The sequence below is a fragment of the Saimiri boliviensis genome, chromosome 1 (assembly GCF_048565385.1).
Source record: "Saimiri boliviensis isolate mSaiBol1 chromosome 1, mSaiBol1.pri, whole genome shotgun sequence".
Classification (NCBI taxonomy): Eukaryota; Metazoa; Chordata; class Mammalia; order Primates; family Cebidae; genus Saimiri; species Saimiri boliviensis.
The window spans coordinates 114,556,698-114,578,959 of record NC_133449.1 but is presented as its reverse complement, the minus strand read 5'-3'; the positions used below and the strand labels follow the sequence as shown (position 1 = coordinate 114,578,959).

The following is a 22,262-nucleotide window of genomic DNA, read 5'->3' as shown; positions in this document are numbered from 1 at the left end:
GCTGAGGCAGGAGAATCACTTGAACCCAGGAGGAGGAGGTCACAGTGAGTTGAGATCATGCCACTGCACTCCAGCCTGGGAGACAGAGACTACATCTCAAAGAGTAAAAATTGAATAAATAAACAAATAAAAGAAAAGAGGTTTAATTGACTCACAGTTCCACGTGGCTAGGGAGGCCTCAGGAAACTTACAATCCTAGCAGAAAGAGACACAAAGCATGTCTTCATGGCAGCAGGAGAGGGAGAGTAAGCATACAAAGGGCAACTTTGCTTATCTGTGTAATGACGCTACCTCATCAAGGCTGTCTCAAGGATTAAATGAGATGATATATGCGAATGAAAGGTCAGTGAAGGCAGAGGTTTTTGTCTGTTGCGTTCAGCCCTGTACTCCCCAGGACCTGGAACAGTGCGCGGTACACAGTAGGTGTTCAGTATGTACATGTAGGAAGAATGCTGAATGCATTCTTGCCACTTTACACCATCAGACCTCATGAGAACTCACTATCACAAGAACTGCATGGAGCTCATTCACCTCTCACCAGGTACCTCCCTTGACATGTGGGGATTACAATTAGAGATGAGATTTGGGTGGGGACAGAGAGCCAAACCATATCAGATGGTGATAGTGGTTGCACAACAATGATAATGTATTGTTCTTAAAAATGCTTCAGATCAGCCAGGGGTGGTGGCTCACACCTGTAATCTCAGCACTTTGGGAGACTGAGGCAGGTGGATCACCTAAGGTAGGAGTTCAAGACCAGCCTGGCTAACACGGTGAAACCTTATCTCTACTGAAAATACAAAAATTAGCCAGGTGTGGTGGTGCACGCCTGTAGTCTCAGCTACTCAGGAGGCTGAGGTGGGAGAATTCCTTGAACCCAGGAGGCAGAGGTTACAGTGAGCTGAGATTGTGCCACTGCACTGCAGCCTGGGTGACAGAGCAAGACTCTGTCATTAAAAAAAAAAAGCTTAAGATGGTAAATTTTATGTTACATCTATTTAAAAAATATATTTTTTTGTTGTTAAAAAAAGAATGTGGCCAAACAAGACACATTTTGAGGGTACGATCTAGTTTTTCATCCTGTGGCCCCTGAAGACAACTTTTTAAGGTTCACTCTTGAGGTGCAGGGGCAGGTAAGGAGTGTGGCAAGTCGGGCACAGTGGCTTATGCCTGTAATCCCAGAACTTTAGGTGGCTGAGGCAGGCAGATCTCTTGAGCCCAGGAATTCAAGATCTGCCTGGGCCACATGGCAAGACTCCATCTGGACAGAAAATAGAAAAGTTGGCTGGGTGTGGCGGGCACCTGTGGTCCCAGTTATTCAGGAGGCTGAGGTGGGAGGATGGCTTGCGCCTGTGAGGCCGGAGCTGCAGTGAGCTGTGGTGGTGCCCTGCACTCCAGCCTGGGTGACAGAGTGAGACCCTGTCTCAAAATTAAAAAAAGGTTTAGTGAGATCTGGGCAGCATGTCACATTATTGGGAACTTCTCTAGGGACATCCACAAGAGGACAGGGGAACTCGAGCCAGCAGGACATGACCTGGGACTGCTGTTGCCAATGTTGGGGAGGGTCATCCCAACAGCCACAGCCTCCTGTGGTCACCAGACCAAGATGAGTGGCCTCTGTGGCCTGGGTCAGCTGGTGCTCAAGTATTACGGACCTTTTGCCCACATGCTCTCAGTCAATACAAGTATATCCTCCTCCTCCTGACACAGCAATGGGGAGGCCTGAAAAGACTCCTGCAGCCCCACAAGCCCAGATCCCAGCAGTGATCATGGAGCGCCACTAACTGAGTTGGCTCTGCTAGTAGGGCAGGGGGATTTCATAAGATCATTTTTCAACCCCTATTCCCATGAGGCAGGTACTATTATTAGCCCCATTTTACAGGAAGAAAAACTGAGCTCCTAAGAGGGTAAGCTTTGGTTGGCAACTTACTGGAGGTCATCTGACCAGTAAGTGGTGGACCTAGGACTGGAACTCGAATCTGACTGACCCTTGCAGAACCCTCACCCTTAACCATGAAGCCACACGGCCTTGTAGGAATGGCAGTGTGAGGAAGCAGCTGGTCAGAAGCCAGTGTGGACAGGGCTGGGAACGCGGCACCATGGCAAACAAGACACCATGGAAACCCCTGGAGGGCTTTGCTTAGAGAGGCAACGTTCAGAATTCCAGGAAAGTCAAGTCTGCGTCAAGCCACAGCGAGGCTAGCAGGAGACCAGGGCAGACCAGGGTGACAGCCCACAATACACCACACGCACCAGTTGACCATCCTTTTTTCTGTCCACTCTTATAACAGATCCACCCCCAAACTGCAATGCAACATGTGTGAGCCCTGGTTTAGAGAGTGGGAAGTGAAGGCTCAGAGAGGAAGTGACTTCCTACAGCTGCACAGCTGGCGCGTGGCTCAGCCAGAATAGAATCCTGCTCATGGGATTCCAAATCCCAAACTCTCCCACTAACAACAATGGCGGTGGCCACAGCAACACCAATGACTCACTAGGGATCATCTCATCAGGTATATTATTATATCCATTTCACACATGAGGAAACTGACCTGCAGAGTGGTAATTAACTAGCCCAAGGTCACATAGCTAATGAGTAGTGCCAAAATCAGGGTTTGAACCCGGCTCCAGGCCCATGTGGTTGGCCACGTCTCCACAAGGTCGGGCCCTCCAGAGAGCATCTCAGAGACCTGGAGCTTCAGGTGCGTCCCCTGAGAAATTTCCAGAAAAGGGCTGCAGTCAGAAAGTTCAAGGACAGGCCGGGCATGGTGGCTCACCCCAGTAATCCCAGCACTTTGGGAGGCCGAGGCAGGCAGATCACCTGAGGTCAGAAGTTCAAGACCAGCCTGACCAACATAGTGAAACCCCATCCCTACTAGAAATACAAAAGTAGCTGGGTGTGGTGGCACAAGCCTGTAATCACAGCTACTAGAGAGGCTGACATGTGAGAATCACTTGAACCCAGGAGGCAGAGATTGCAGGGAGCCGAGATAGTGCCATTGCATTCCAGCCTGGGCAACAGGAGTGAAACGAATGAATGAACGAAAGAACAAACAAAAGGAGGGAAGAAAGGAAGAAGGAAGGAAGGAAGGAAGGGAGGGAGGGAGAGAGAAAAAGAAAGAAAGGAAAAGAAAGAAAGTTAGTTCAAGGACAAATTGAGAACAAAGACCAGGAACCATTCTGAATTCCTAAGTAACTTGAGGGAATGGGGTGGGCTCAAGGGTTCTCCTAAGAGAGGCTGGAGAGCTAGGGCTCAAAGAATTAAAAAGGCTGGCATGTTTCACCCTGGGTTTCCCCTCTTAAAAAGTAAGCTGATTCTGGCCGGGGGCAGTGGCTCATGCCTGTAATCCCAGCACTTTGGGAGACTAAGGCGGGTGGATCACAAGATCAGGAGTTTGAGACCAGCCTGGCCAAGATGGTAAAACCCCATCTCTACTAAAAAACATACAAAAATTAGCCAGGCATGGTGAAACACGGCTGTAGTCCCAGCTACTCAGGAGGCTGAGGCAGAAGAATGGCCTGAACCCAGGAGGCGGAGGTTGCAGTGAGCCGAGATCTCACCACTGCACTCCAGCCTGGGTGACAAAGTGAGACTCTGTCTCAAAAAAAAAAAAAAAGCAAGCTGATTTTGTTAAAGGAAAAAAATGCTTTCAAAAACCTCTTTATAATCACGAAAAGTTTAGATATTATGATTTCACGTATATGAAATGTTCAGAAAAGATAAATCCATAAAACCAGAAAGCACATTAGTTGCCAGGGGCTGCAGGGCAAGGAGCACGGGAGTGACTGTTAATAGGTGATCGGAGGATTGAAGATGTTTGTCAATGACACACTGGGGACGGGTGCGCTGCCATCTTCATATACTTACCACCAACCACTGACTTGTACACCTCCAAGGAGAGACTTTTAAGGCGTGTGAATTATATCTCAACAAAGCCCCTTTCCTTCCTTTCCTTTCTTTTTCTTTCCTGCTTTCTCTCGCTTTCTTTCTCAACAAAGCCCCTTTTCTTTCCTTCTTTCTTTCTTTCTTTCTTTTTTTTTTTTAATATATGTGAGATAGAGTTTCACTCTTGTTGCCCAGGCTGGAGTGTAATGGCGGGATCTCAGCTCACTGCAAACTTCACCTCCCAGGTTCAAGAGATTCTCCTGCTTCAGCCTCCCAAGTAGCTGGGATTACAGGTGCCTGCCACCACGCCGAGCTAATTTTTTGTATTTTTAGTAGAGATGGGGTTTCACTATGTTGGCCAGGCTGGTCTCAACCTCCTGACCTCAGGCAATCCACCTACCTGGTCCTCCCAAAGTGCTGGGATTACAGGCGTGAGCCACGGTGCCTGGCTCACAAAGCCCTTTAAAAAACACTTACTTGCAAAATGAAGCTTCTGAACAGCCTAACTGGGGAAGGCCAGGGAAAGAAGAACAGCTGTTTGGCCTCTGCCTGAGGCCAGACACACATCCTGCAGGGTGGGCCCTGGAGCACCTGCCACCCCCAAGGCTCTTGAGCTACTCCCCTCCCACCACAGTCCCTTTGCACTGGTGGGAGCTCAGCTCAGAGTGTGCTTCCCTCTGCTCTGTCCCAGAGCCCAGCTCAAGACACCCAGGGACAAACCCTCAAGGCTACCCATGTGCACATCTACCTAGCCCTTCCCACTTTGTGTGGGCATGGGAAGCAAATGTCTGTCTTCCCCCAGGCAGGGCCTCCACGGGTGGGAGCCTGCTGTCCACTGGGGTATCCCCCATGCCCAGCTCAATGCCAGTACAAAAGGGGCACACAAATACTTGAGGAAGCAGGCAGGCATGCAGCAGGCAAGAGAATACAGAGCTGGCCTAGAGGAGCCCCCAGCTAGTGAGGAAGGCAGGCCCAGACAGTCAAGTTGTGGGGTAAGTGTGTAACGGGAAGACACAAAGCATGAGGGGCACCGCAAGGAGGCCCACCCAACTCAGCAAGGGGCAGGTGGGCAGGCCAGGCCATTCTTGAGAAGAGGACACACCTTAACCTGGAAGAAATGCTGCATCTCAAAAGCACGCATACTATGCTGCCCCCAGAACTGAGAGAGCAAGTTACAGCATCACGTGATATGCAATAAGCAGACGTCGGCATGTCCGGGCCCTCTCTTTGCTGGCTCATGGGACACAGAAAGAACTTAGCTCTTCCTGAAGGCGAGGCTGTCAACAGAGAGCTCTGGGCCCAGAGCTCAGGGGCCCCACAGTTGGGCCAGGGCACTGGATCAGAAGTGGGGACGACATGGCAGACGGGCTTGGGAACTTTGGGGAAGTGGGCAAGGCTCAGATACAGCCATGGAGACAGACGCTGAGGATGACAGTGAGGAAAGAGGCTGGGAGCCCGCGTGGAGATGCAGAAGGAGAAGAAAGTGACGCAGCCACACACAGAGAAGAGGGCGGGTGGTCAGCCCCACGGGATGTGCAGCTCACGCGCCAAGGGTTCCCAAATGTCCTGCCCAGCCAACGAAGGAGACGACGCTGACCAGCATGAACCCTGGCTCTCCCTGGCTTCCAGAGGTTTGAGAGATCCCTTCCCCAGCATGCACTCAAACTAGATTCCACCTTTAATGAGAAATCAAAAGAACCAGAAAAGTCCTGCCAGTCTCCTGCGGGGTGACCGTCTGATGAGTTTTGTCTGCTCAGGCTGCCCAGTGCAGGGCACTGGGGATGATGCGGCAGACTCGGTAGGAAGCACCCCTGCACCTTCCTGCTTCACTCATGTCTACGTTACCTCCTAGGGGGCCAGGTCCTGGCCCCGGTAACTGTGAGGAGATGGGGGCACAAGGAGGACCCGGATGGGAGGCTTCTGTGAGCTGGAAGAAATGCTGCATCTCAAAAGCTCATCCTCCAGGATGGGAGGCCTCTGACTCCGGCCACCCTACCCAGGTGTCTCCTCTTACACCAGTGGCCTGGTGGGGTCAGATGCCCCAAGTGATGTCCTCTGACCTGCTCCGCAGTGGGCAGTGGCCTCTGCCCACCCCAGCCTCCCCAGGTACCTGGTTCTGCCGCTGAGTGGATGTTGCCTGTTGGTCACTGTCACGGAGGGCCAGGCTCTCCTGTAGGACCACCAGCTCCTCCTGCAGCTGAGCCTTCTCCTCCTGGAGCTGGGACATGGCCTCCACCATCCTATGCAACACGGGGGCCGCACCAGGCGGCCCCGACAGGCTCAAGCACCTCCCGCTGCCAAAGAGACGCCCACCTACGAGCAAAGTAGTGGCTGATGAGAGGGCAGTAGAGGTCCCACGCTGGCAGAGGAGGGGCAGACCATCAGGGATGACAGAGCGTGAGCAGAGGGGGTAAGCAACTGGGCAAGGGCTGGGGTGGCAGCGGCATAGGCTAGCTGGGGCCTGTCTCAGAAGACACCCCCAGGCAGCGTCTGGGGAATGAAATTGCCTGGATCGGGACTTAAGAAAGCAACTTTCACTGAACACAGCTCTCAGAGCACATGTCGGAGGTCTGCTGGGCTAGCCCCTCTCCGTTGCCAGCCTGCAAGGAACTGCTGCTGGGAAAGACAAAGGATTCTCACCCTAGAAAACTCAACTCTTGTAGGAATGTTATTTAAGTCTGAAATCCTCTCAAGAGTACAGAAGATTGGAACTGGGCTCCCCAGCCTCCCCCTGTGGCAAATGGTCCCCTGTGTGGAGAAAGGGGAGCCAGGGGAGCCATGTGCACGTGTGAGGGACAGACAGACCCAGTACCACACATGGAGCAGTAACTCAGCCAGCCGGCATCTGGCGACGATGGCATGCAGGGACCCTCCCAGGCAAGACAGAGGGAAAGACCCGGCCAGGCGGAACACCGCCTGAGTCCTCCTCCTCCAAAGGCCTCCCACTGTCCTGTCACCAGGAGCAAGAGACAGACGGATGAAGGACAAGAACAGAGAATCAGGGCCCGCGACCTGCGCACGGGGCCTAGGATGCTTGTCATAGCTTGCTTCCACGGCGCCAAGACTGGCCGTGGTCTCTGCAGGTAGGGAGCAAAGAGTTCGGGGAAGAGAGAGAAGAATGGGGGACTGAGGAGGAGGGGCAGGGGATTTGCCTCCTCCCTTCAGGGAGCATAAATGGGACCTGGCAGAGTGAAGAGTGAAGAGGTACCTCTGCTGGCCAGAGAGTGCTGCCTTCCGCCTGGGAGCCCGGCCTCTAGGCATTCCCACACTAGGTCCCCAGAAATCCTAGCCCTTGGCAGGCTGGGGTTGGGGGGGGCTCCTAAACTCTAGGAAGGAAGCCACCTGCACCTGAAGTCACACACCCCTCTGGCAGCCTGGCCTGGGCGAAGCCGAAAGAATGGACTCGGGCTGGACAGGGTAGTGGGGAGGGTGTGTCTTGCAGCTGGGCGGGGACATCGCAGCACAGCCCCGGGGGGTGGGGCAGATGGCTAGAGGCCCCGTCCGCGCTCTAGGAGAGCTGGAGGAGCACACACAGGCTGGCTCTTCCCTCCTCCACCCGAGCTCTCCAGAGAGCTGGAGCTGGGCATCCCCGGTTGGGTGGTGACCCTGGCTGTGTGGCCTGCACGTGACGCAGCATGCATGTCACACAGAGCTGGCCGAGCTCCGGCGATCTGTTCTAGAGTGAGTGAGGTCAGAGGGATGCTTCCAGGCCTGCACACGGGGCGGCATGAGCAGCATGTGACAGCGTGGCCCTCAGCCCTTTGCAGGCTGCTGCAGTGAGGCAGGGAACACACTGGACTCCCGGCCCAAGAGCTGGTTCTGCCACTCGAGAGACCTGTGGGAGGGGCCCAGCAGGAGCTTCCGAGGAGAAATGGGGACAAGGGGCCTTGCCTGGAAGGAGCCCGGCACTGTGGAGATGCACAGGCGTGGGTGGCTGTTATACAACAGCCCATGGGGCAGGAATGAGGTCTCAGACAGGTCAGCTCAGCCAGAACACTGCTCAGGTCACCGGGTGCCACCCCTGGAGGGAGTCCCTGCATCTCAGCGCCACAGCAGGGGAGTGGGAAGGGGGCCTGGAGAGGGCTCGTGGGAGTGAACAGATCTCCAAGAAGCTCAGGGAGGTCCCAGGAAGGGGAGGATGCAAGGATGAGGTGACATCAAAGGGGTCCCTGTGCTGGGGAGGCTACACTCAGGGCTCAAAGGTGCGGTGCAAGCCTGGCCTGGCCCCACTGACGGGTCCCCCTTGCTGTTCCCTGGAATCAACCTTCCTCTCCTTGGTGCACAATCGACGGGGCAATGTCCCCTGCTTGAGGCTGGCCTGCCCACCCTCAGCCAGACCCCAAGCCCTGCCGCTCCTTCTACCACGTGGCAAGTTCAGACATACAAGTTCACCTTGTGGTGACAGAGGAAGAAGATGACAGCAAGGCTGGCTCCTCTTTCCTCCACGTGCTCTCGGCCTTTCCCCCAGCTCCTGAAGGATGCTCCTTCTCCATTCTTGCCAGGCTCTCACTTACTGCCGAGGCCCCCAAGCATGGACCCATGAAACTACAAGGGAGGGCCTGTGGAATGTTCCAGAACCAGCCAGCCCTGGACACCATGGCAGGCCCTGCCAGAGAAGAGCTGAGCTACCGGGTCCTATATCTCAGCCTTTGGCCAGGAGAATCAGAGTCCTGTCCTAGGAGCCTCTAGACCCTGGGAGCCCGTGGATAGGAGGAAGAAGGCCGAGTCTCTGTCTGCCTGTGGTGGCGTCTGTGAGGCTGCCACCCTCGCCCTGCTTTAGAGAGGCACTGGAAGAAGACAAAAAGCAGGGAAATTCAACCCCAGCCCACGCTGGCCAAGGCCTCTTATCACTGGGTGGGGCCCTGGACACCGTGGGAGGCAGGTGGTCAGATGAAGGTTCTATACACACCACTGTCCCTGAATCCAGGAGAGGTAGGCTGGGGTCCCAGAGCTTCAAATCAGGCTACTGGAGTCTATCTGGGCCACCTCCAGCTGGGGAGCAAGGAGGACAGGGCATGGGGATAGCAGCGACCACACAAGAGCCTCCCTCCTGCACTGGCTTCACCAGGGAGTGCCAGGTCAGCGGGCACAGCTGCTTTACCTGTGTTCTCTACATTCATCGTGCCACCAGCTTCCCGGGCCTCCCGGGCCCGCCTGGGGGCTGGCGCCTGCCTCTCCCGAAGCTTCTCTTCTTTCTTCCCCTGACTCTGGCTCTTGCACCCCTTGTCCTGCAGGGCCTGCTGCCAAGACACAACCAGAATCCTCACATGAAGGGGACAGCACCAGGGAGGATGGTGTATTCTCAGAGCTGGCACCCCGGGGCCCAGCGGGTCCAGTCCCCCACTGTGTGGGTGGGTGGGGACGATGAGGCCCAGGCTCTGGAAGAGGATGTGCCAGATCCTGCAGCAAGACAGTGGCAGTGCCTTCTCCTGGCCTCCCTTGGCAGCTGGCCTTCTGCACCAGCAAGGAAGGTTCTTTTTTTTTTTTTTTAGAGACGGGGTCTTGCTATGTTGCCCAGGCTGGATTGCAGTGGCTATTCACAGGCGCGATCCCACTACTGATCAGCACGGGAGTTTTGACCTGCTCCGTTTCCAACCTGGGCCGGTTCACCCCTCCTTAGGCAACCTGGTGGTCCCCTGCTCCCAGGAGGTCACCATATTGATGCCGAACTTAGTGCAGACACCCGATCGGCATAGTGCACTGCAGCCCAGAACTCCTGGGCTCAAGTGATCCTCCCACCTCAGCCTCCCGAGTAGCTGGGACTACAGGCACCGCGCCACTGCGCCCAGCGCAAGGAAGGTTCTTAGGCACTTCAAGTCCTCAGGCAAAACTCACGCCATCCCTGCAGGCTCTATGGGGTGTGTCTCAGGCGCACCAGCCCCACAGGCAGCCACCCAGCCCCACCACATACACACCAACCTCAGGTCAGCTGCTCCCGTGCCAGCTGCTGCCACCCGAAGCACACAGACCACCCCCCGAGATGGGAGCCCCAGGACTGCCAAGGAGGCTGCGCATGAGTCCATCCGGGCGGGGCAAGGGCCACGGCCCTGCCTCCTTCACTCTTCCCACCCCACAGGGCTATCGAGAGGCCGTGGGAAGCTGTCTCCTCTTCCGGGGGACCACAGGCAAAGGACTCGAGACAGAGAGGGCCAGTGCGCAGGCACAGGGAGAGAGGGGGAGGCACGAAGAGGTGTTTCATCCAGAGAACATCACCTGCCACTCACGCAGAAAGATGCCCAAGGCAGGCAGCAGGACCACATGCAAAGAGTGACCCCGTTTGAGGATAATAAAAATACAACAGGCATAGAGACAGATCGAGAGAACTGCACAGAGAGCGGTCCTCTCTGGAAGGCTGGGGGGATAGCGTAGTGGCTGAGACTGGAAACAAGCATCATTTTGATTTGAGGGGAACAAAAAGAAGGTTCACAGGAGAGAGAATGTGGAAGGGGGAAGGAGGCGGCCTTACATTTCATTTTCAATCTCTTTGGCATTTGAATTCTTAACCTTATAAACACTGACTATGGTTTTTCTTCTTTTCTTTTTTAAAACAGTCTCACTTTGTCACCCAGGCTGGAGTTCAGTGGCACGATCTCAGTTCACTATAACCTCCGCCTCCCAGGTTCAAGCGATTCTCTTGCCCAAGCCTCCCGAGTAGCTGGGATTGCAGGTGTGTACCACCACATCTGGCTAATATTTGTATTTTTAATAGAGACGGGGTTTCACCACGTTGGATAAGCTGGTCTCAAACTCCTGACTTCAAGTAATCCACCTGCCTCAGCCTCCCAAAGTGCTAAGATTACAGGCACGAGCCACTGCACCTGGCTGTTTTTTGTTTTTTGGGTTTTTATCCTTTTAAAGACAGAGTCTCACCTGTGGCCCAGGTTGGAGTGCAATAGCACAATCACAGCTCACTGCAACTTTGATCTTCTGGGCTCAAGCAATCCTCCTACTCCAGCCTCCCAAGTAGCCGGGACTACAGGCACACACCACCATGACTGGCTGATTTTTGTATTTTTTGTTTAGAGATGAGATTTGCCATGTTTCCCAGGCTGGTGTCAAACTCCTAGGCTCAAGCCATCCTCCTGCCTCAGCCTCCCAAAGTGTTGTGACCACAGGCATGAGCCACCATGCTCAGCTTTTCTTTCCTTTTTTCTAAATATCAACAGAAGTTATCTTGGAAGAGAGATGGCAGACAATTTTTGCGTGTCTTTGTGACCTTTACATTCAAAACAAAAAAATAAGTTACTCTTTTCAAAGTGCTCAGTCTAAGAAATACACTCATGGTCTAGAGGCAGCAAGGCCTGTGTGTGAAGCCTGGCTCTGCCTCGGCTAAGCTGTGTGACAGTGGGCTAGTTACTTACTTTCCTGAAGCTGCGCCCTCCTCATTCTTAAAATAGAAATGGTAATAACAGGAATGTGTCACTAAGCTTGTGTGAAGAGTAAAAGACAGACGCAGCCAAGTCCCCAGAAGGCACCTGGTGCATAGTGAGGGCTTGATATGAGGGAGCTATTCAGGACATGAGTCCTGTAATCTTCACTTTTTTTTTACTTGACCATCAAAAAGCCAATACAGATCATTGAAAAGACAAGAAAAGTGACACCAGCAGGCTCCTTAGCCCAAAATTACCCCCTCCCTCTCTCAGCCCCAAGTTCTGCTTGAGAAGGGCAGGTGGGGAGCACACCACTCACATTTAGGAATATTCCCGCTGGGCACAGTGGCTCATGCCTATAATCCCAGCCCTGTGAGAGGCCAGGGTGAGTGGATCACCTGAGGTCAGGAGTTTGAGACCAGCCTGGCCAGCATGGTAAAACCCTGTCTCTACTAAAAATAGGAAAAAAAAAAAAAATTGGCCGGGTGTGGTGGCAGGCACCTGTAATTGTAGATACTTGGGAAACTGAGGTAGGAGAATCGCTTGAACTGGGGAGGTGGAGGTTGCAGTGAGCCAAGATTGCACCACTCCACTCCAGCCTGGGTGACAGGGTGAGACTCCATCTCAAAAGGAAAAAAGAAAATTCCCTCCGACTTAATTTTGTCTCCACCCTGTGACCAACTGCACACCGTCGTGAACAGGCCTGTCAACCATGGCGGCTAGGACAGCAGCTGGAAGTTTCCATTTGCCAGCCAGGGCAAAGGTTATACTATTTCTGGCCTGTTGGCCAAGCCACAGAAAGGGCAGACAGGGCCCTGGGGAATTTCTGCAGCGCTTCTGTGGGGTACATCTCAGGTTTTAACTGCTGGAAAGAGGATAGGGAGGGGAGGTGTCACTAAGCCTACCAGGTCGCTGCACTGAGCTTGGGACCCACCCTGGTCCCACTTTTTGACCCTGAAACACCTACCGCGTAATAGAGCTGTGTGGGGGCCCGGCAGGATGTGAACGTGGAAGCCAGTTGCTGGTGCCAGCTTCCCAGAGATCTTCAGCAGATCTGCTGACCCCAAGACTCAGCTACAACCACAGCTCAACACCCCATAATCAGAACTCAAGAACAGAGCCACCACCCAGCTGGAGGCTGTGGGTTTCTGACCGCCGCCTTCCAATTTCACTACTGAGGGCTGAAGACAGAGCAAAGAGTGGGTCCTCGGGTTTCTTTTAACTGTTCTCTCACCAGACCTGCTTTTCTTGCAGATTTATACAGATAAAAGACAAAACTTTTGGTTCAGTTTTCAGATGAATCACATGAGAAGGCACAAGAATCACCTCGAAACACAAGACTGTCCCTGAAGCCACAAGAGCCAGCATACCCATGTTCAGATCAGGGGCTGGGACAAGCTCCCCGGGCCCAGACTTCCATTTGTAGCAGGGATATGTCCCCTTGAAGGGTATGTGTTTCCCACATACCATCCTGCCCACCATTCCTTCAAGGCTCTGTGGAAGTGGAAGTTCCAGAACGGGCAGAACCAGTGTAAGTGGAGGGTCAGGAGAACGTGGGGGAGTGGTGGGCCCTCTCGTGTACCAGCTTCCTTGTCGGGGATGGGCCTTGGCAACGTCCCCAGATAATCCTGGTGTCCGTCCTCTGCCACTGCCTTCATGGCCGCTGTCTGGTTTGCCTTCATCCCTTTGTGATTATTTAATTACTCTCTGGCACCTCTGCTAAACTCTCTCATCTCTCTGCACTGTACCTCTGACTCTAGCACAGACTGGCACATTCTAAATAATCTGTTGAACGAATGCATTCATTAATAATGGGCAGAGCTTGTGCTGCCCTGAAAATACTCCAAGCTATCACTGCATGAACGCAACACAGATATTTATTTAAGGAACTCACTGCAATCAGAAACAATAGAGGATCTGTTATAAATGATTGATGGTAAGCCCTGAAGTAGACTATTATGCAGCAGTATAAAAGAAAGACAGAGGGCTGGGTGTGATGGCTCACACCTGGAATCTCAGCACTTTGGAAAGCCAAGGCAGAGCTCACAAATTCAGGACCAGCCTAGGCAACATGGTGAAACCTCCATCTCTTCAAAGAACACAAAAATTAGCCAGGCACGGTAGCACATGCCTGTAGTCCCAGCTGCCTGGGAGGCCGAGATGGGATGACTTGGCTGGAGGTTGCAGTGAGATTGTACCACTGCACTCTAGCCTGGGCAGCAGAGCCAGACCTTGTTCCAAAAATAAAAAGTAATTTTCTACGTGTTGATAAACATGAAGAGATTACCAGGACTTACTTCAGGAAAAGAGCTAGTCACAGAATAACATCTAAAATAAATAATAAAAATCATATAAATATGCTCTGGGCACTATGGCTCATGCCTGTAATCCCAGCACTTTGGGAGGCTGAGGTGGGCAGATCACTTGAAGTCAGGAGTTCAAGACCAGCCTGGCCAATATGGTGAAACCCCATCTCTACCAAAAGTACAAAAATTAGCTGGGTGTGGTGGTGCACGCCTGCAGTCCCAGCTACTCAGGAGGCTGACGCATAAGAATCACTTGAACCCAGGAGGTGAAGGTTGCAGTAAGCTGAGATCATGCCACCCGCACTCCAACCTGGGCAACAGAGTGAGACTCTGTCTCAAAAAATAAAAATAAATATAAATAAATAAATAAATAAATAAATCACATAAATATGGCCAGGCACTGTGGCTTACACCTATAATCCCAGCACTTTGAGAGGCTGAGGTAGGCAGATCACTTGAGGTCAATAGTTCATGACCAGTCTGGCCAACATGGTGAAACCCCATCTCTACTAAAAATAAAAATTAGCTGGGCATGGTGGCGCACACCTGTAATCCCAGCTACTCAGGAGGCGGAGACAAAAGAATCACTTGAATCCAAGAGGCAGAGGTTTCAGCGAGCTGAGACTGTGCTATTGCACTCCAGCCTGGGTGACAGAGCAAGACTCCATCTCCAAAAAAAAAAAAAAAAAAAAAAGAGTTCAAAACCAGCCTGGCCAACATGGTAAAACCCTGTCTCTACCAAATATACAAAAATTACCCAGGCATAGTGGCGCACACCTGCAATCCCAACTATTCGGGAGGCTGAGGCAGGAGAATCACTTGAATCCAGGAGGCGGAGGTTGCAGCCAAGATCACACCACTGCACTCCAGCCTGGGCAACAGAGTGAATGAGACTCCATCTCAAAAATAAAAATCATATAAATATAATTAAGTGGTTCTATATAGAAAAGATAAATAAATAAACACCAAATACTTAATAGTGGATTTTTCAAAGATAGAGGACTACAAGAGGCCGTTTCTGGGTAACTGTGTCTCTGCCCTGTGTAAATTCTTTACAAATGTTATAAGGCTAGTTGTGTGAATGATCGAATGTGTGACCAGCAGCAAGTGACTTAACCTCTCTGAGCCTCCACATCCTCATCTACGAAGTACAGATCAAATATTGTTTCCTGAGGCTGTTATGAGTATTATGAGGACTAATAGGAGATCTATAATGCCTGGCACAAAGTCCATGTTTGATAAATAGTAGCTATTATTACTGTTATCAGTCTATTATTTCTATAGCCAAATATACACATATACGTAAAGTTTGTCTTTTTTTTTTTTTTGAGACAGAATCTCACTCTGTCACCCAGGCTAGAGGGCAGTGGTACAATCACAGCTTATTGCAGCCTCAACCTCCTGGGCTCAAGTGATCCTCCAACCCCAGCCTCCTGAGTAGCAGGGACTGCAGGAACCATCATGCCTGGCTAATTTTTTATTTTTGTTTTTGTAGAGATGGGGTATCACTATATGGTCCAGGCTGGTTGTGAACTCCTGGGCTTAAGTATCCTCCTACCTCAGCCTCCCAAAGTGCTGAGATTACAGGCCTGAGTCACCATGCCCAGCCTTACTGTGTCTTTTTACAGTCACTTGGTAATAACTATGAAGGAGAAGACCCTAAGTTTTAGTGAATCCCCATCTAGTTTTGAATTCCCACTTCAAACAAGGAAATACTCACATAACCATGTTTGAGAATAATCAACTACACAAACCTGCCTGTTTTCCCAACACCTTCTCCAAGCTCTGCCCATCTCAGCAAAGGCCCATGCTTCCCACTTTAACACCTCAGCCAGGGTGTGGCTGAAAAGCTGTCAGCTCCTGTGAAATTTCCCCTAGCTGACTTAATAAAGCAGCTCACAGGCAGATGGGTCACCAGGGGCCTAGCAGAGAGGTATGAGGCGGGTCCCCAGCTCTCCCCTGGTGCTTCCTACCCCTAGGAACCTGGCAGGAACCCAGCCACTGGAGGCCAAGGTACCCCCAGCCCAGAAGGCTCCAGTGCTTACCTGCAGGGTCAGGTAGAGCCCGTGGGGGCTCCCGGGGCCAGCCCAGTCCACACTAAGGGCTCGGCACTGAGCTAGGGCCGGGCGAGCTGCACTTCGGGCACTGGAGTCCTCGTCACCGCAGACTGGGGTATCTTTTCCACGCCCTGTCCCAGGACAGAGAGATAGGTGAGACACTCGGATCGCTGGCTGAAGACTGCTAGCCACGGACCACTGGCCAGGGCTGCAGCCGAGCTCAGCTTTCACACACCCCCGGCTGGCCCAGATGTGGCCAGGAGGGGCTCACACGCCCTCACACGCCTGCCCCACACAGCAGAGGGAAAGGCCTGGCTCAGGGCAGGGGCGACGCTCCTTCTTTACCAAAAGCTGCCCCAAGATTCTCTTCTGGAGGGGACTCAACACCCTACCGCAGGATCCCCTATTCCCACAGTGGCTTTTTTTTTTTTTTTAATGGAGGCAGGCATTTGCTCAACAAGGCAGCAGAAGGAAGCCGATGCCAGCCAATCTGCCCAAAGCTTAGAGGACTTGCACAGAGGCTATGGCTTTATTACCCTGGCTGCCTCTAGGTGGCAATTTCTCCCCTGACTTCATTAAGACCGAATCCACACCAGGTGGCCCAGGCTCCATTGCCTCGGCAAGCAAATTCAGAACCAGCTAGCGTGTATCCCCTTGAGCCTCTGACACACTGCCTCCCTCACCGGTGGGAGAGAGGGCAGGCTGTGACAGCGATGTCCCAGCCACCCACCTCCACCTGCAGGGCTGAGCAGGATGGGATGGGGGCTGGCCTCACTAGGCAAATGCAGAGCCTCTACCCTGAGACTTACCAATATCCTCACTGCCAGCCACTGAGCCAAGTGCTTTTCAGACCTTACATACATCCTTTCTTTGTTTGTTTTTTGAGACAGGGTCTCTCTCTGTCACCAAGGCTGGAGGGCAGGGTAGTGTGATCTTGGCTCACTGCACCCTCTGCCTCCTGGGCTCAAGTGATTCTCATACCTCAGCATCCCAAGTAGCTGGGACTAAAAGCATGCACCACCATACCCAGGTAATTTTTGTATTTTCAGTAGAGACGGGATTTCACTGTGTTGGCCAGGCTGTTCTAGAACTCCTGACCTCAAGTGACCTGCCTGCCTTGGCCTCCCAAAATGCTGAGTTACAGGGTGAGCTACTAAACCCAGCCTTTCCAAACCTTCTTGATTCTCAGTTTGCTCGTTAATAAAATGGGGACAACTTCACAAGGATCAAATGGCATGAGATACATGGGGTACCCATGTAGTGCCAGGCACACACACAGAAAGGGCCCTCAGTACAGGCCAATAGACTATAGTTGCCATCAGCTCCTCACAACTCCCCAGGGAGGTGGGGGGGGGCATTCTCCCCACCTCACAGTCAAAGAACCGGAAGCCCTCGAGGGTTAACAATGTGCCCAGGGTCACATGGAGCCAGGATTAAAATCCCATGTGCTGATCAACCCTCTGCCAACCTACTCTCAGGGTGGCAATATGGAGGTTGGTCGGGGGGCTCAGAGGGGCCTGGGGCAGCTGACCTGTCTGAGACCCAGTGGCAGGCATGACGCTTCCATTTCACACACAGGATTTCATTCGACCTTTGTCTTAAATGTTTAAAGTGGATAAAAGTCTGTATGGTCATATTATCTTCACAATACCCAATTTTTTTCCTTCAAGTTGGAAAGCTGAGAGAACACAATATTTCAAAAACCTATATGCATACACACACACACACACACACAGAGAGAGAGAGAGAGAGAGAGAGAGAGAGAGAGGACTGGAAGGCACTACATAAAATATTCAGTGACTAGCTTGTGATTTTTATTTCCTTTTTGATATTTTTCTATGTGTTTCTCTTAGAACTTTTCTAAGAGAAAATGTTTCTGTTTTACCAGAAAAGCAATACTCATTCATATTACGTTTGTTATCCTTAGGACAACCTTATGGGGTAGAGGCCATCCTCTGGGCTACCTGGCCCAAACGCCCACGCTTTTCCCAAGGGCCCCGGGGTCATCCCCAGCCTGGCTGTGCTGTTTGGGAGCAGCCAGCCCCAGACAACCATGGAAGCAGAGAGACCTCGGAAGGCATCAGTCCAGCTGCTATGCACAGCACAAATGTGTTGGGAGAGAGGGGTGAATAGGAGTTTGCTGTGTGCCTCTCGGGGCCTCAGTTTCCCCTTTTGTGTGCCAAGGTGCTTGGACCTGATGGCCCAGAGGGACTCTGCTAGCTCTGACCGGCTGGCAGTCTAGAGTCTGTCCCTGTAGGTCAGGAGGGACAGGCAGTAGACCCCTGAAGTCACCTTGCTTGGAGAGCCCTCTCTCCCCCACACTATCAAGGTGATCTGCCCACGCCTTGGGAAAGGGTCGCAGGCAGCTCCTCAGCCCCGACAATCCAGCCCCCGCCCAGAATCAGAAAAGCCGCTCACTTCTTGTTCGAAGCACGGGGGGGACATGACCCAGAAAGGGGAGCTGGCACTGGCAGCTCCCTGAGGGAACAGTGGGGGCCAAGACTCTGGGACCCCTGCCCACCTGCTGTCAGGATCTCTACAGAAGCACCTGAAATTAGCACATGGCCCCCAAGCCCCGCCAGGCCGCGCTCCCGAGCAGCCTCAGTCCACTTCCCAGCCGTCCAGGGGCTAGCCCAGGCAGGATCAAGTGTCAGCGGCACACTCGGTGCCCGGGCAGCCGCTTCACCTACCTTGTTTACCAGCCTGGGCAGAGACCGGAGCGACCACACGCTCTCAGGCAAGGACGGCAGCCCGCAGAGCTCTGACCAGCTCGGCCAGAGGAAAGGCGGCTGGTCCCCCTGCTCTGCTCCCGCCCATGTTAAAGTTTAACCCGGCCTCCAGGTCTCCTCTTTCCAGACAGGGGCGCAGGGAAGGAGCGCCCGGCGAGACTGACGCTCCGGCTCCACGCCTGTCCGGCTTTGGGCTGTCGGTTACCCTGTAATTACCTGACAGCTCTGACTGGGGTTAGGAACCGGTGAGAAACCTCAGTCTCATCTCTGGTATCTGGAGGAAGGAAGGGAAATAAAGAGGCATTTTAAAAATGCGGACTCACCAGTTCTCAACCTCCCCGGGCCGGTGTGTGGGAAAGGGCGGGCAGCCGGGCTGGCTGGGGCCGGGGCGGGGCGGGCCATCCCCGGCTCGGGCTCCGGGGCCCGGCCCACTCTCCACAGGCCCCGCAGCGAGGGCGTGGCTCCCAGGTTCCACGTCCTGCGAGAGGGGACCATGGCCCGGGGCTCAGCAGCCTCCTCCGGGCACCGGGCAGCCTGCGGAGAGAACAAGGGGAGATAAGCTTGAAGATCGCAGCCCAGCGCGAATGCACCTCGGGCAGAGCCAGCCATCTGGAAGGGTCTACGTTCCACCAGTCGCTGGTTACCTAGGGCAGCAGCTCCAACTGCACTGTCCCCCAAAGACCCCAGGGCTGGCAGGATGAAATGAGGCCTGCTGCCTTTCCGGGGTGTTTGTTTCCGAATACAGAGGCTCCGAAGCGGGAAAGGTGCATGTCAGCTGTGCCTGAGACCCCACACCTGAGCCCTTCCACGCTGAGCCTGGCAGCCGGAGGACAAGCCAGGTCCTAGCCCCACACGGGGGAAACACCGAGAGTCAGCAGCATCTCCGTAAGTCTAATCCTTTTCCTCCAAGACATCTAATTTTCTAATTGCACTTAACCACATGCTTAACCCTTAGGCTTCAGGCTCCTCTGCCTAAGGCCTGTCAGCAGAGCAGTGAATGCTCTGAATATTAACATTTCACTGAGGAGGGACTCGAAAGGGCCCTGACTGTGGCCAGTGACAAGTGAAGTTTATATACAGCAAGTTCTCATTCATGTATTCAACTAGCCTGTGCTCTGCGCCTAGCATGTGGCAGGCACCGTACTGGTGTTGAGATACAAAGATTCATTCAATTTCATTTAATCATGCCTACTCGGTACCAGGCATCTGCCAGGGGTCCTTTTGGATCAGAAGAGATGAGGCCTGAAAGCTCCCTGTCAGAAGGTAGATAAACACTTCAAAAAAAATCCTCACAGTCTGAGCAGGCTACTGGAGGCTACAGGTGCGCGACAGGCACCAGGTGGTGTGGGGAATGGAAGGGTGTGGGGAGCATTGGTCAGGGACAGAAAGCTTCAGTCAGGGACAGGTCCCTCATGAACTGGACAAATGAACACAGCTCAGGCATTCCCTGCACAAGTCTTTACTGAGCACCTACTGTGTGCAAAGCAACAATCCCAGCACTTTGGGAGGCCAAGGCAGGAGGATCACCTGAGGTTAGGAGTTCGAGACCAGCCTGACCAACATGGAGAAACCCCATCTCTACTAAAAATACAAAATTAGCTGGGTATGGTGGCACATGCCTGTAATCCCAGCTACTCGGGAGACTGAGGCAGGAGAATCACTTGAACCCAGGAGGCGGAGGTTGTGGTGAGCCGAGATCGCACCATTGCACTCCAGCCTGGGCAACAAGAAAGAAACTCCATCTACAAAAAAAAAAAAAAAAAAAAAAAAAAAAAAAAAAGGAATTCCTAGTGGAGCTACCTGGGCTACTCTCCCCAGCCCTCACTGCAGTGGCCACTTCCTGCCAGGGAGTGAAGAAAGCTATTTGAAGGATGTCCACTTCCCCTGACCCCCTATGGGTCCCAGAGCTCACACACATTCATGTGTGCAGTCCCATTGCACCCTGCCTGCAGCTGCACCCACATTCAGCACTCTGGGATGTCCTGTGGGGTGAATGTTCTGAAACGAACACACACAAAAGCTTGGACTGAAGCCTGGAAGAGAGGTCAAGGCTGGACACAGATTCAAAGCTAAACAGGGTCACTGATGCCACAGGTGAGGAGGCAATCATCAAAGCTTGAGCAAGAGGAGACAGTCATGTGATAACAGGGCTCACAGTGGGCTGGGAAGCTTCGGAAGGAAGGTGAGAGACGGGTGGGAGCTCCAGGCAAGTATAGTGTCTTCAGAAGTGACCGAAGTGCAAGTGGGAAGGAGAGACTGGTCAGTGCCCAGCACGTCATGCCACAGAGACATGGAGGACTGGAAGCCCAGACAGGCAGACAGCCTGGGCCCCTGGAGGGAGAAGGGCAGATGGCAAACTTGGGAGGGCTCAAAGAATGGGGCGGGAGATGGGGGAGGAAGCAGCTACTTCCTTCTCCTTGGGGATGTTTGGCTAGGATGGGAAGGACAGGAAGTGGTGTCTAGAACAGGGGAGAGTTGAGCATGTTGAGGAGACAGAGGGACAGGAGTGACTAAAGCATTGAGAGACAAAGAAAGAAGGAAGAAAGGAAGGAAGGAGAAGGAAGAAAGGAGGGAAGGAGAAGAAAGAAAGAAAAAGAAAGAAAAGAAAGAAAGAATGGAAAGAAAAGAAAGAAGAAAGAAAGAGAAAGAAAGAAAGTAGAGTCCAAGGGTGAGGGGCCTGAGGATCTAGTATCTGCTGTTTGCAGAGCCCAACTCTGGAAGAACGCTAGGCACCTGGCAAGGGAGCTATGGTCTCTTCCTTCCTTGACAGAGAACAACTAGGAGGCTCCTGGGTGCAGTCTTATTGGGAAGGGGACAGGAATGTGGGCCAAAGAACAGGGCAGAGGCTGATCGAAATACGAGGGCCAGTTCCACTGAAGAAACTGAGATGGACCAGTGTGGCGTGGAAGAAACCAAGGGGAGCAGCCAAATGTCCTCTTCTCCAGGCTGCTTGGCACAGAGCTGGGCACACAATCAACCCTGCAGACCAGCTGTCCAATGGGCAAGGGAAGGAGCAAGACAGGTCCATCTGCATGCCCCACTGCTGGGAAGATGAGACGGTGCCGGGAGTTGGAGGCTGACTCCTCAGTGGACAGAGAAGACTTTCAGGGAGATCGGCTTAGTCTGAGGGGCAGGGACAGGAGGATATAACATTTCTGTGGTTATCAGGAAGGGAAGCGGAGGAGGCAGCCAGGAAGATATCAGGAAGAAAGGAAGGGCGTGCACTAGATCCCGAAGAGGAAAAAGCAGCTGAAGTTTGCAGCCTCGGGGGTATGAAGGTCAAAAGTATCAAGGAATCTGAAGCCCAGGGTCCTGGACCAAGAAAGCAGCCCTCTCATTGACATGGGCATCTGAAATGAAACCTGGTGTCCAGGAACTTCTCCCAACCAAGGATTCGTCGGGGAGGGCAGTGGGACTGGTTCAGAACCTGGCTCAATGTTTACTAGACATGTGACTTGGGAGAATTACTTTGCCTCTCCATGCCTCATTATCTCCATCTATAAAATGGGGAGAACTCCACCTTATAGGATTGCCATAAACATTAGACAAGGTAAAGTGTGCAGAACAATACTGGTATATACTAAGAGCTCTAAAATTTTATTTTTCGGTGACTGCTCCAGTGGTCGGTAAATACAGAGGAGCTGGCTGGGGAAGAGGGTCTCTGCCTCTCTGGGTTTAGACCAGGGGGGCAGACCTGCAGTACTCCCCCTGCCCTAGATCAGGGATGTTGCAAAGATTGGGGGGGACAGGCTGGACGGCTGCCCAGAGACTGCAGTGGGCAGGACTTGGTCCCCCTGGGAGAGCAGGCAGAAGGTGAGGGATGTTGCACAGGGAATTCGACCTTCCTACACACCATCATCTATCCTGGGCTTTCCAGGGCAACCCAGATTTCAAACCCTCTGCTCCCTGGTGCCCCT

At 53.0% G+C, this 22,262-nt stretch overlaps 1 protein-coding gene across 12 annotated transcripts in view; it reads right to left on the bottom strand.

The window, feature by feature from the left end:
- Window positions 1-22,262, bottom strand: part of KIFC3 (kinesin family member C3) — a 107,804-nt gene that overhangs the window by 21,665 nt on the left and 63,877 nt on the right. For 7 of the 12 annotated variants that reach the window (XM_074402364.1, XM_074402360.1, XM_039476139.2 and 4 more), the window contains exons 2-5: window positions 18,669-18,879; window positions 15,605-15,747; window positions 8,985-9,123; window positions 5,994-6,196 (exon numbers count right to left, since the gene is read on the bottom strand). In XM_074402364.1, the coding sequence (XP_074258465.1) occupies window positions 5,994-6,196; window positions 8,985-9,123; window positions 15,605-15,747; window positions 18,669-18,879 (696 nt within the window). Of the gene's footprint in view, window positions 1-5,993; window positions 6,197-8,984; window positions 9,124-15,604; window positions 15,748-18,668; window positions 18,880-22,262 lie in introns of those variants that run through there. The other 5 variants (XM_074402385.1, XM_039476149.1, XM_039476148.2 and 2 more) reach the window with 3 other exon arrangements.